Genomic DNA, 13422 nt, shown 5'->3' with positions numbered 1-13422 from the left:
TTTTTCGATTTAGGGATCCGTTTGCAAAATATTAAAGTTTAAAGTGCCAAAGTTCGAGTAGGGCGTCCCCCCCCCTCTCTAAAAACTAAACTGTTGGTTTGAAAAATCTGAAAAAAAACCATAATAATAGTGCTTTTTATGAACTTTCCAGGAAAATTATAACAGTTAAGATAGATCAGTTAGTTTAAGAGTAATAGTCGTTTAACTCATCTATACTTATAATAAATCTGTAGAGAGGTCAATTCTGTACATGAAATATATTTTCAAAATAACTATCAGGGGGTGATTAGTGATCGATACTGATGCCAAAAATGCAATCAGTAAAATTTTTGTCTGTCTGTCTGTCTGTCTGTCTGTCTGTCTGTCTGTATGTTCCTTATAGAAACAAAAACTACTCGACGGATTTTAACGAAACTTGGTACAATTATTCTTCATACTCCTGGGCAGGTTATAGGATACTTAGGAATTCCCACGGGAACGGGAATCAGCGGGGAAATCCTTTTGTATGAAACATCTAAACCGCTTAAGCTAGACGCTTGAAATTTGGCATTTAGGTACCTCAGTAAACTTAAAGCTTAGTTACAACAGGATATTGCAAAATTCCCACGGGAACGGGAGTTAGCGGGAAAAAACATTTGTATGAAAAATCTAAACCGCTTAAGTTAGACGCTTGAATTTTGGCATGCAGGTACCTTAGTAAACTTAAAGCTTAGTTACAACAGGATATTGCAAAATTCCCACGGGAACGGGAGTTAGCAGGAAAAAACATTTGTATGAAAAATCTAAACCGCGTAAGATAGACGCTTGAAATTTGGCATGCAGATACCTTAGTAAACTTAAAGCATAGTTACAACAGGATATTGCAAAATTCCCACGGGAACGGGAGTTAGCGGGAAAAAACATTTGTATGAAAAAATCTGAACCGCGTAAGATAGATGGAGGGGGGGTAAAACGAGATCCACGCGTACGAAGTCGCGGGCGGCCGCTAGTGTGTAATAAAATTTCATACCTAATAAAAAATCCTTAGAAGAAAATATAAAATGTGACTTTAGATGAAGTAATTACTTGCTTCTGAAATAAATAATTGTGGTAACGACGGACAACTACGGAACCCTACACTGCGCGTGGCACGACACGCCCTTGGCTATTTCTTTAATAATTAAATGACTGAATATATTTTATCCAGTGCACTAATGGCATAGACTAGAATCGGCCTGTCTCCGACATCTAATGTCTATCAATCACCTGTCAAAGACCAAAATAAATATAAATCTAAATCATAGATCATTCAGTTAAAATTGAAAATTAGGTTAACCTGCAGCAGCAGTAAACCCTGTTGACTAATGGAATGCTGAGTGTCCAGGGTTCGTCACAATGCCCTGCAAGTGCTCTGGGGTTCGATATGACAAATGCAAGTGCAGGTTTCTGGGTACGGGTTTCCAGGTGCGATCTTAAATATATATAACTCAAAGGTGACTGTCTGACTGACTGACATAGTGATCTATCAATGCACGCACAGCCCAAACCACTGGACGGATCGGGCTGAAAGGCATGCAGGTAGATGTATGACGTAGGTATCCGCTAGGAAATAATTTTACGAAACCACCCCTAAGGGGGTAAAACGGGATCCACGCACACACTCGCATGCATCCCCACTTCCCACCAATATTGGTACCATTTGAAAGCCCAGTTCTAAACTTCATTTAATTAAAGGAAAGGTTTTTACCCCAAAATGTGTTATTAGAAGGATCCAGTCTCTTTTTAAAGCGACAGGTAGTTACGCTTGAGCCATTGAAGTTATACTACTACATTAAAACTCAATAGCGTGATCTATATTTTTTATCATTTCCAGATGCCCAATGGTGCCAACAGCAGGGTGATGATACTCGCACAGAAGGAGAGCTCATGCTGCATCCACTCTTCGAGGCCGAAACGCAACATTTTCATTAGAGTCTTTGAGTGCGTGTATGAGAGGTGCGCTGGTTATAACTTGAGGTATGTAAAATATGTTATATTATTCTTCTTCTTCTTCTTTTCGTGACGACAACAAACCTACACAATGTCAGCCCAAAACTCCGCCACAAGAGTGGCGTTGTCAGCAGCACTCATCAAATCCTCCTGAGTGCAGATGCTTGAGTACTCAGGGCACGACATCAGGTGCTTCATCGACTGGGGAACAAAACCGCACCTGCACTCAATGTTTAAGTCCAAGAATTCCCACCTGACCAGATTGTCCTTACTACGGCCAACCTGCGTCCGAAGTCTATTTAAAGACTTCCAGGTAAGCCAGTACCTCTAGCATGAACAACTTTCGTCTTCGAATCGTTTGCGTATTCGACAAAATTCGATACTCAACCTTCGAATTAAAACGATAACGTAAATTGTCACGTGATTCTCAAAATAAGTTTCGTGCAACCATTTCTCATACTAAGTTCACTTTACGACACGTTCACAAGGGCGCTGTTGTAGTTTTCGTACTAAATCTTTTTATGGCGATTCGAATACGCAAACGATTCGAACTCGAAAGTTTTTCGTGCTAGCCGTACAGGGGAGCTCATGTTCAGGTGGGGGACTCTCAGACATAGGGACAAAAGGGCAGGGGAGATCAGCCCTCTCGCGTCATAACCTGCATCTCTCTTTTGACCGATCGTCATGAAGGAGAGGGGACACACTTTTTACGAAATTGCTTCGGCTTTTATTTATTACATATACATATTTAACCGTTACATCTTTGACTAAATAATGTCTTTAATCCTCTTGAGGTTTGTCCAGACACTATTGTTCTCTATACAAATAGAATAAACATTTTAGTATAAGCATCCACAACTTAATCTCAACCATGCACCATAGGAAATATAGGCATAATGCAGGTTGAAGGCATAAGAGCGCGCGGCAGGTCGCCCATGCGCTGGACTGACCAGGGCCCGATTGCGCTAAATATTTTCAACTACAACGCGACTAGACGACGACGACGAACGAAAATCACAAATTCGTATCGTGACAGCTAGTTCAAACGAAAACAAAACGCAACTGCTTCTTTGTGTAAAAGCTGAAAGAAAGCTACTTTTTCTCAAGCTCAAGTTAAACGCCTTCCTAAACATTTAATTTTGCTGTTTTTTAGTAAAAAAATGAGGTGTACGGACTTTTATTGGAAAGTGATTAAATCTGTTGTTTCGTCTTTGTTTGCGCGTGAACTTACCGGCCACCGGTGGCTGTGGTCGGTGGGCCATTTGCGCCGACATTAAGAAATAATTGTATTGGCCTGTGGGTGTAAAATGGAATAATCGTGTGGTCACTGATAATCTCAAAGTTCACCTTTTTGTGCTAGCAAGAATGTTTGGTTTGTAGGTATATTTGCGTTCGTTCAAATGTGCACTCTAAAGCATTGTTTAGATATACCTACACCTATGTTACTAGCTGCATTGATGTAGCATGTGTTGCTTGTAACTTCAAGAATATTGTTGGAACCTTGCCTGTGAGAGGTCCCAAGTTAGATATCTGGAACATTGGTTCCCAAACTTATTTGAGACGCCCTTTCGACCATACAAAAAATCCAGTTAAGATTATTTATTGGTCGTATTGAGCAGTCTGGAATGCATTCTCTCAGCGGTCCCAAGCTTTTTTAGCTTAAGTACACGATGGCCCGCGTCCCCCTTTAAAGGTCTTTGCGCCTCCCCTGGGGGGCGCGCCCCCCACTTTGGGAACCAATGATCTAGAACTTTCGCAATAGCCACGGGTCTTGCCACGTGCGGCCTTACCCTGTTGTTGAGTTTGTGCAGCTTCCAAACTTTCCGAGTTCCAAGCAAAGCCATATAATGACCAAACCTGGGTTATTTTTAAAGTGTGCGCAACAAAAACGTTAATTTAGGCAATGAGTGTTTATTAGGGTTAAAAAATTGGCAAGTGAACCTAAAGTATGCTACTTTGAGAATTATTTTAAGTTGAAAAGAAACGAGGTAGGCATAATATTTATAAATCATCATCATCATCATCATCTCAGCCACAGGACGTCCACTGCTGAACATAGGCCTCCCCCAATGCTTTCCATGTTACCCGGTTGGTAGCGGTCTGCGTCCAGCGCTTTCCTGCTACCTTTATGATGTCGTCGGTCCACCTTGTGGGTGGACGTCCCACGCTGTGTTTTCTTTATTTAACGACGGATTAGCAAGCAGAAGTGGCAATGGGCAGGGTGCTATGTACGCAGAGCTGACGGATGATGGGGCAGCAAGTGCAGCAACGTTCTAGAATGGAGGCTATGTACCGGAAAGCGCAGCGTGGGACATCCACCCACAAGGTGGACAGACAAGTCTAAAAATGTTTCTCTGAATTTAATGGTGTTTGTCAGTATTCTATATTTTTACAGATACTGCCCAATCCGTGGGTTCCGCATGAAGAACTGCATGAACGAGGCTCTGAGGGATCTCCTGGTGCTGATGTGCTTCATGCTGGCCAACTTCGTGGTGTTCCTGACGATCTTCGCGCGGATGACCATGCACATGTCAGCGGTGCTCGTGCAATCGGCCAGGTGGGTCAGGAGGTGAGTTATGATGGTGGTTATTTATTTACGGTGGTTTATATCAAATCTGTTTCTTTCATCATCATCATCTCAGCATAGGACGTCCACTGCTGAACATAGACCTCCCCCAATGCTTTCCATGTTACCCGGTTGGTAGCGGCCTGCGTCCAGCGCTTTCCTGCTACCTTTATCGTCTGTCCATCTTGTGGGTGGACGTCGCACGCTGCGTTTTCCGGTACGCGACCTCCACTCCAGAACCTTGCTGCCCCATCGGCCGTCAGTTCGGCGTACTATGTGCCCTACCCATTGCCACTTCAGCTTGTAAATCCGTCGGGCTATGTCAGCGACTTTAGTTCGTTGACGGATCTCCTCATTTCTGATTCGATCTGTTTCTTTACTAGTCCCTTATCAGGGCACGTCCCAAATATAGCTATTCCAAACCAACACCCCGTTTAGCGCCATCTCTAGAAACAGTTTGAAAAGTGCCATCTATGGTATTTCTTACTTTTTTGCAGAACTAACATGAGTAACGACCTAATTCATATAAAGAACCATAGATGGCGCTACACATTACGTCCGTGCTGCTTGCACGGTATTGATGTTATGGATATCTAGTTTCAGTTATGGATACGGTTACGGATATAGGAAGGAATAACATTATACCGGTTTCGGTTACGGTTACGGATATCTGTGCTTTAGAATGCAATTTGTAATAGTTGTCCAACACGGTTCATTCATGGCCGCACACTTTACATCGAATAAAAAGCAATAAAAAAATAAAAATTGATACTAGATGGCATTATAAAGGTATATCAGGCTGTTATATCTTTGCATAAGTATAATGCTATACAAAAAACAATTTATACTGCCTACATCCGAAACTATCCGAAACTTTTGAATCGGTTACGGTTACGGTTACGGATATCCATAACAGCCCTGGTGGAAACCAAATGACCTGATGATGACATGACCATGAAATAGCTCGCGTTAGCTGATAAAATAGGGGAGTTCTAATCTCCTGAATCCGAGTAACAATTATTCTCCTTGAACAAGCTTTAAGCTTCTTTTCACGTGCTTATCAACTTGTGTGAGGCTTTTCCCGTAGAGAGGAGCCTAACCACTAAAATATCTATGAATATCCTATTCGACACGCTTGTCAGTTGCAATACAATCTCTTTCTTTTCAAAAATAAAGGAATGTTTTCTTTGAGTAAAATTTTCTATCTACAGTACTAAGAGTAGGTACTTTCCATCCAGGTGGCATTACAAAAATCCACCCTGTATAAGTAACATAACTTATCTAGGGCATCTATCTCAGATGATATTCTTATTATTTATTTGCTTATTTTCAGATTCCTACTCGTGAAAATGGCAGAGAACAAGAACGATATATTATTATCCAGCGTGGGTACTCAGCAAGTTCACAGTTTCACACCACCTAACAAAGTGTTCTAAATTAACTGCCTTTTGTCATTTTTATTCTTTATACGAATAAGGGAACGAGAAATTTTATTAGAATCGTTTTATACGCTTTATTAAAACTGTTTAAATTCTAATCTTGTTTCTGTCTTAGCTGTTAATCTTGCAGGATCAGTTCTGGATCTTTTTGTTAAAAGATAAATTACTAAGGCCGAGTTGCACCATCTTACTTTAACTTTGACAAACGCCAAAAATCTGTCAAATACCATACAAAAAACACCGGTTATTGCTATTGTCACGGTTAAAATATGGTGGTGCAACTCAGCCTAATAATTGGTATTATAACAGGGTTCTGCAAAGAGTTCACCGTGGCACACTGGTGTACCGTGATCATTAGATGGTGTGCCTCGGAAAAATAAGGTTATCTTGTAAAACTTATTTTTAGTAAGTAAGTAAGGCCTAACAACAGGTAAGTAATTACTTAAAAATTCATTTTTATTTGTAGTGTCCTCCAAAAAAATTCGTTTTCCTACCTTGAATACAAAAATTTTGCGGAACACTGAATGTAGGTATGGTTCAGAGCGTTCATGAAATCAAATCTGTAATTTTAGGTATAAATAACATTCGTTACATTGTTCCAAACTTCTAACGGAATCATTACGAGTAGTAATAAATAATAAAAAACATGGACTTAGGTTCTACAATCTACAGTTTGGAGAGGGTTCGATAAATAAAACACGCTTATGTATTTTTCCGTTTTTATAACAAGTAGTTCCAATAAAATTTTACAAGTTCCTTTTGTACAATTACGGAGTAATCCCCGAGACACGAAACGTAAACGCGTCAGGTAGTAGTTGCATACTGCGGATGTGCTTAGAAATTATTCGGACACAGGTAGTCCGTCCATGCATAGTGCTCAACGAGCCCATCACTATGCAATCGCTCGTCTCGCCTCGGACTATTCGGAAACCAACTCAGACGTGACCTCACTAGCTTGAGCAAACAAACTTATGGTCATGGGAAATTATTCCTACACGCTACTTTGAGCTTCAATCCGGGCCTTAGTAAAGTCAAGTTCATAATCCAGTCTCGATATCATATCGACTGTCAAATATGGTACATCCTCGTTGCAAGTGGTACACAATTGACAATCTTAAACGTTAAATAATTAAATGATGCGCCTTTATTTAATTGAGACGCCATACTTTAATTACGTAATTTTGATATTCAGTAATTTTCAGAAAATAGCATTTCGTGTAGTTTTTAACTAAAAGAAGTTACCCGTCTGGTTAACTAGTAAAGTAAAGGGCAATATAAATGGCAAAAGCTTTTTGATATAAGATGCGTGTTTAGAATTGACTTTTTGATATAAGATGCGTGTTTAGAATGTTCAGCGAGCAAAATTAGACACATACTTATCATTTACTTTCGCTAAGCACATTTAGAGTTAAAAGAAACAACGCGTTAAATGCTACGGGAACTTGTGACGGAAGCACATACAAGGATATAGGGCGTGTCCACTGTCCATACACAAATTTGACGTGCCAGTTTTGAAAAATCAACTGTATACCGCGTGGATTCACTCAATATTGAGGCACTTTAATAACTGAACAGAACACTATATAAAAAGATAACGCCATCTTTGTAAAATTATGTCACAGCCATAATCACCCACGCTAAATGGATGCAGGTTAGAGTTTCATTATATTTGCCTCAGATTTCTTGGACGTCATTTGATTTACAAATAAACTGCGAAAAATATATTTAGTTTTTATATATTATGATGTAATCGTCACAGCCTATTGTTCTATCATTGTATTGTCATCAACTTTAACGTTAATTGTCTTAGATGGTTTGACAAAATAAATAACTTATGGACACTTAAAATTGCTTCGTTTTGGATCTGAGATTTAGGACTTTTAAACAGTGAGTGGTTCGTCAGAGTTGGTTTCTTGAGCATATAAAAATTGAGCTAGATACTTACAATGAACCGAATTGACGAGAAAACTATAGTTACTTCGATGGCTTAGGGATCATCACGGCTAACAGGTCTCAACTTTTGTTTAAAAAATAATCTTTATCTTAATAATCTTTACATAACTGTGATTAACTTCAAAGCATGACAAAATCTGAGTTTTCAATTTCATTTATTACACTTTTGATGTCGAAGTAACATTAGGAAATTAGTATAGTAGCTCAATTCTTGCGTCACTTACAATTAGTTCACTTAATAATATGTTAGATTATTGCAACATAGCCCATCATTCCGAGGCGAACATTCGCAAAGGCATACTTACAAACTTAAGACAATACTACGTAATATTTTAGAATATTCGCCGCCTAAAAATACGATAACTATGATAATATAATCAATAACTTATTGAATATTAATTTTAACATTAATAAAACCTCTCTTTTCATTGTCATTGAAAATCACCTCATATTTTTATAAAATTATACGATTCAAATGATTATAATGCTGTGTATTTTAGGTACATTCTCTTATTTGGACTAATTGAATAAACTAGTAACAGGTGGTATAAATTTCAAACAATTTTAAACAAAAATATAACATAAGTTAAAACAACTTTGACACCCGATATGGGCATTTGGGAATACTTTACAAGGTCAAAGTAATATTTACTATGAATTAATAAAAATAGATTTCACCCCAAATAGTGATTTTATTGAAAGTGCTCTTTATGGAAATCTAGATATAAATATAGTTCGTATAAGCGGCAAAACATTAATACCAGTCCTGAGCTTTACGAAGTTCTAACCCTGAACAAAAAAGAATCCAAACGAATATAATATTAAACCTTAAAGATTGAGTAGATATTCACAGATAACAGTTGACAGTTCATAAATGATTTCCCATTATTTCTTTGGAGAAAAATGGATTATGCGTAATGAATAGGATACTATGATTTCACAACTAGTTTCCGACGATTGCACTATAAATAATATTACTAATTGGGGATCAGTTATAGGCTCTCCTTACCAACAATGCGCACAAGAAAATAATATCTCCTCAACAATAAACAAATCAAAACAATATATTTCAACTAACTAAACAACATACTGTAAATATGCCGTTACATCTGAATTTCACATTAAATCACGATATTTATTACTTTATGCTTATCTAAATATTATTAATTTAACAATATCGTACATACCTACATACATACATTTGATATAATGATTGTACATAGCAATGGGCTCGGCGGCCGGGTCATCTGTTAGATATTATCCTTTAGTACAGGCCCTAAATATGTACACATCGGAGCGTTGGTGACCCGGCCGGTTTATACATTAACTATAAATTATTTATATACATCGCAATATAAGGACCGCACCTGAAATTGAAAGTCCACTTTTATATCGGTATAGTTTTGAGGAATTTTACTCAATTGCCTAAACTTTTTAAGATCTGGGTTATTTAAACAAGTTAATAATCATTAATAGTGTGATTATTTTTATGATGACTGTTTATGTCTATGTCGTTACATATTTTGTCACTGAAAAACTGATTTAATCAATATCTCAGTGATGAACTTCACCATCATCGTACATTCAATTATTATTTATCGAGGAAGTTAACTACTACTTATGTTTCTGTCTGTATTAGTAAAGTAGGTATACTTAAGTACCAAGTTTCATTTGGGACTTTAAAGTAGCCGAATCTCGGGTAAAATTCCTCCCATATCGATATTAAAGTTGTTCTTTTTACCACTCTGTGGTTTTGCTTCACTCAATGTATATCGTCCAAAATGCGACCTCTTTCCAATAGAATTTCAGGACTTGCATCACAATCGTTTACTTCTAATGTTTGTACTGTATTCAATAACAAAGTTCAGTTATTAGACGTGTTTTTAATCACATTTAATTGTACTCCAATAGCCAATAAAATTATAATAAAAAAAGGAGTTTTAAATAGTCTACTTATTGCATCAAGAGTCTCGTTAAATTGAAAGAGAAACGATTGTAATGCAAAACTATCAATTCAAAACGATACTAATGCCTACGGCATTACGTGCCTGGTTGTACTATGATGAATAATAAATATATTTACATATAATATTGGCAGTTTGCTAATTTATTGATACCATACTCCTTTCACGTATATCTGCGATAGTTTCTTTGGTAAGAATGTAGGTACTGATTGTTTCTATGAAACAGTTAGGTAATTTATACTTTTTTCATTAGTGTGTGTATTTTGTCAAAGATCTCGCGATATACGTAATAGGGCAAATGGTCGAGCAAAAATAAGGCTATTGTCAATGATTTGTATTCATCTTTGCAGCGGGTCCAGTGCCCGGACACGCAATGAAAGGTGTTTTATTGATAAACGGTACATCTATTGTCATTAAGTCACGTCAAGGGGATAGACTTATTAAAAGTTAGTTGTTTTTGCACAAATGCTCGTAAGTCCAAATATAACAGCTTTTCGGATGACTTTTTCAAGGATTTTGTTCTTTCTCACAGCAATTAAAGTTAAATAATTCCACCTCTGTTTATTTTGATCTCTGTTACAAAAACGGGGTCATAAGCACAAAAAACTTTATAGTGAACACACAAGTGTTTGCTGGCTTTTAGATATCATTTTACCCGAATATTCTGGTGAATAATTTGTTGTTTTCGGCTTACGAGTATTTGCATAAACATAAATTTGTGCGCGTCGTAAAAATTTTGTGCGACAGTTTGTGCCAATGGAGGAAGCTTAGCGATGGCGCAATAAGTTGTAATGGCGTAAAATCGTCTCAGTTCCAAGGTAATAAACACGAATTTCAAACAACATTTGCTCTAGCCTATTTACTAAAACTATACATTTATATATTTAAGCATACAAATATAAAGTAAACCAAGATATGTATTAAATCAACGCTCGGGCTCACCCAGTATACAATCAACATTTAATTTTATAAAGCGTTTATGGCGAAATTGCTTTAAGTTTCATAATATAGAGGTCATGACAGTTGTTTAGGTATTTATACAACTATAATGGTTAAATGAATATTATTAATATCAATAAACATTATTAATTTATTTTTATTTTATAATAATTTAAGAACATGTTACAAAATATTCAAGATTACACATTGTAATAAGTAATTTTTGACTTTTCACATCACTGTCATGCCCGATTGGTTAGTAAATGAATTTATTAACCTTGTTTTGGGAGTCATATGTGATTCATTATTTCATGGCATGTACATGATTGTCTAGATACATAATTATATAAAAAAAAAATTACAAATCTGAACTCATTCCAGATAAGTTACTGATTTTTATGCATTTATAAATTCAAATATTAGTCAGCCAGTCAGCTTCGGTCTTAATTTAATTATTAAATTTGACTTAAACTGTTGAATCCTCTCAACACAGACTATAAAACTTTACTTTTACCTTCGGCTTCGCTCATTTTTAAATCGTGTGCTGTGGCTGCGGCGCTAACGCGTTGATGTCTTTTGAATGGGAATGTTATTTTGGGCGAACCATCCGATCCAACTTATAGAACCTTTACACTCATGTTATTATGAAATAACCGTAAAATTGACGTATTTGTAGGTTCTAGTTTTGTTGTCTGTGCTAGAGATTAATCTGTAATATTCAATTAAATCTTCATATAAGTGTAGCTTAATATTTTTTTAATACCCACATACAATATTTGACGATTATCAGATTATCATCTATCATATTAGGTTCTGAAGTGGTGGGGTCTTTTTGCGCAATTTGTGTTACAATATTTTAATAACTTGTCATACAACAATAATAGCTACAAATCACTGATGCGAAGAGAAGTTAAAACCACGTGACTCGAGGACCAAACATTGTTCTAATAGAGTAAGTGATTTAGCCAATTATCATGGATCATATGTGACTCATGGGCGTTACAAGCCGGGGATTTTTGGGCTTATTCCACTATTACCCGTTGACAATCCCCGTTAACGGGGATTAGTGAACTTTTTGTTCACTTTTGTTTGTTTTGTTCTTTGATTGTTGTTTCGGAGATTATCATGGGGAATAATGAACTAAAAAGTTCATTAATCCCCATTACGTTAAAAATAAAATCCTAATATAACGGGGATTATTGAACTTTTTAGTTCATTATTCCCCATTATAAGCTCCAATTGGAGATAACGGGGATTAGTGAACAAAAAGGTCACTAATCGCCGTTGATGGGGATTATCAACGGGGAATAGTGGAATAAGCCGATTTTTGAAAGAGCCAGACTAGTCTTCTACGAGATGGATGGGCCTTCAGCCTAATATTTAACATACATACATTGGCACCAGGCTATGCTCACAGCCATCGCGTGCTATTATTGCGAAAATACTGTCCAAAAATTATGTTAACATGGAGATGCCACAATGAAGGTAGAATGAAGTTGTAGGTAGTCGTAATGTCACTTGAGGGTATTCAAAAAGCCTCTTTACACTACACCGTAATTCAGATAATCGGTAAGGCGGTTATCACACTGCGCCGCGCTCCGCCGCGGTCCGCGTGATTTCATATAAAAAATCCCGCGCGCAGACGCGTTGTCAGTGTGTTGTGCCGCGCGTGTTTTCTATACAAACTGAGGTACTTGCATACAATGATTAAATCTGTCGTCCCGCGTATCGCGGCGGAGCGCGGCGCAGTGTGATAATCGCCTAATGGTTTTAAGAGTACTTTTAGTTACGGCGAATGTTGACAAAATTGTGAAATATTTATTTATTTTACAGTAGTGTAGTTTTTAGTAGTGTTGTGCTTTTATATGGTAAACTATAGCCTGAAGAAGGCTTTGCTCGGTGTAACATGAAGAGGCCAAGGACTGCGGGGAAAGCTATCTATGATCTATCTTCATTGTAGACATACTAATAACTTGTACTATTATAGTGCTTTTTTAGCCAATGGCGTCAACTAACTCAATATTTAACAAGTCTTGTAGCTCACAAGTACGACGGAGAATATTTTTTCTATCCCATTATTTTCTCCATATAATGGTAATTGCTTTCATCCTAGATTCATGGAAATTGGAAAATGAAACAAGTTTGCAATGTGATTAGGTATATTTGTATTTAATATTTTGACAGTAGGTAGGAACAATTGAAAATAATTTTGACGACTTCAGGTCGTGGTCTTGTTCAGATTCTGTGCTTCGGAGAGCGCACTCGTAAGAGCCTTGCGAGACGCCTAAACGGTCAATATTTTTCTGATTACCTATGTAACAATTGCTTGTGAGCTACAAGCTATGCATCGTTCTTCACTTTTGCCAAAATTGTTAACGAATTTCATCGCATTATTACCATACGTCGTTAGTGAGGTGACCAAAGCTTTCAGGCTTGCAAACTTTATTAACAATTTCGTCAAAAATGCTTTAAAATGTCTACAAGTAGAATTTACTCTAAATTTCATAAGACGACTGTACTATTCGTAGTCTTATCGACTAAAACTCCGGGTTTCTCTTGCTTTTTATTAACTGTATAATGACAACATCTACAG

At 37.1% G+C, this 13422-nt stretch overlaps 1 protein-coding gene across 1 annotated transcript; it reads left to right on the top strand.

The window, feature by feature from the left end:
* Positions 1-1269: 1269 nt before the first annotated feature.
* LOC135086948 (uncharacterized) lies at positions 1270-6071 on the top strand. The gene is made up of 4 exons (XM_063981772.1): positions 1270-1443; positions 1853-1995; positions 4364-4537; positions 5868-6071. Exons 1-4 carry the CDS (start codon positions 1375-1377, stop codon positions 5968-5970), a joined length of 489 nt encoding a protein of 162 aa, XP_063837842.1. The 5' UTR covers positions 1270-1374; the 3' UTR covers positions 5971-6071.
* The last annotated feature ends 7351 nt before the right edge of the window (positions 6072-13422 follow it).

The sequence above is a fragment of the Ostrinia nubilalis genome, chromosome Z, assembly GCF_963855985.1.
Source record: "Ostrinia nubilalis chromosome Z, ilOstNubi1.1, whole genome shotgun sequence".
Classification (NCBI taxonomy): domain Eukaryota; kingdom Metazoa; phylum Arthropoda; class Insecta; order Lepidoptera; family Crambidae; genus Ostrinia; species Ostrinia nubilalis.
Note: the sequence above shows the minus strand (reverse complement) of the source record. Positions and strands in the feature narration are given on the sequence as shown.

Bases quoted from the DNA above. Each gene is read 5' to 3' on its own strand.
- LOC135086948 (XM_063981772.1), top strand. From the start codon at position 1,375: ATGCCCTGCAAGTGCTCTGGGGTTCGATATGACAAATGCAAGTGCAGG. The intron at 1,444-1,852 runs GTGCGATCTTAA...TATCATTTCCAG, and splicing joins TTCTGGGTACGGGTTTCCAG to ATGCCCAATGGTGCCAACAG. The intron at 1,996-4,363 runs GTATGTAAAATA...ATATTTTTACAG, and splicing joins TGCGCTGGTTATAACTTGAG to ATACTGCCCAATCCGTGGGT.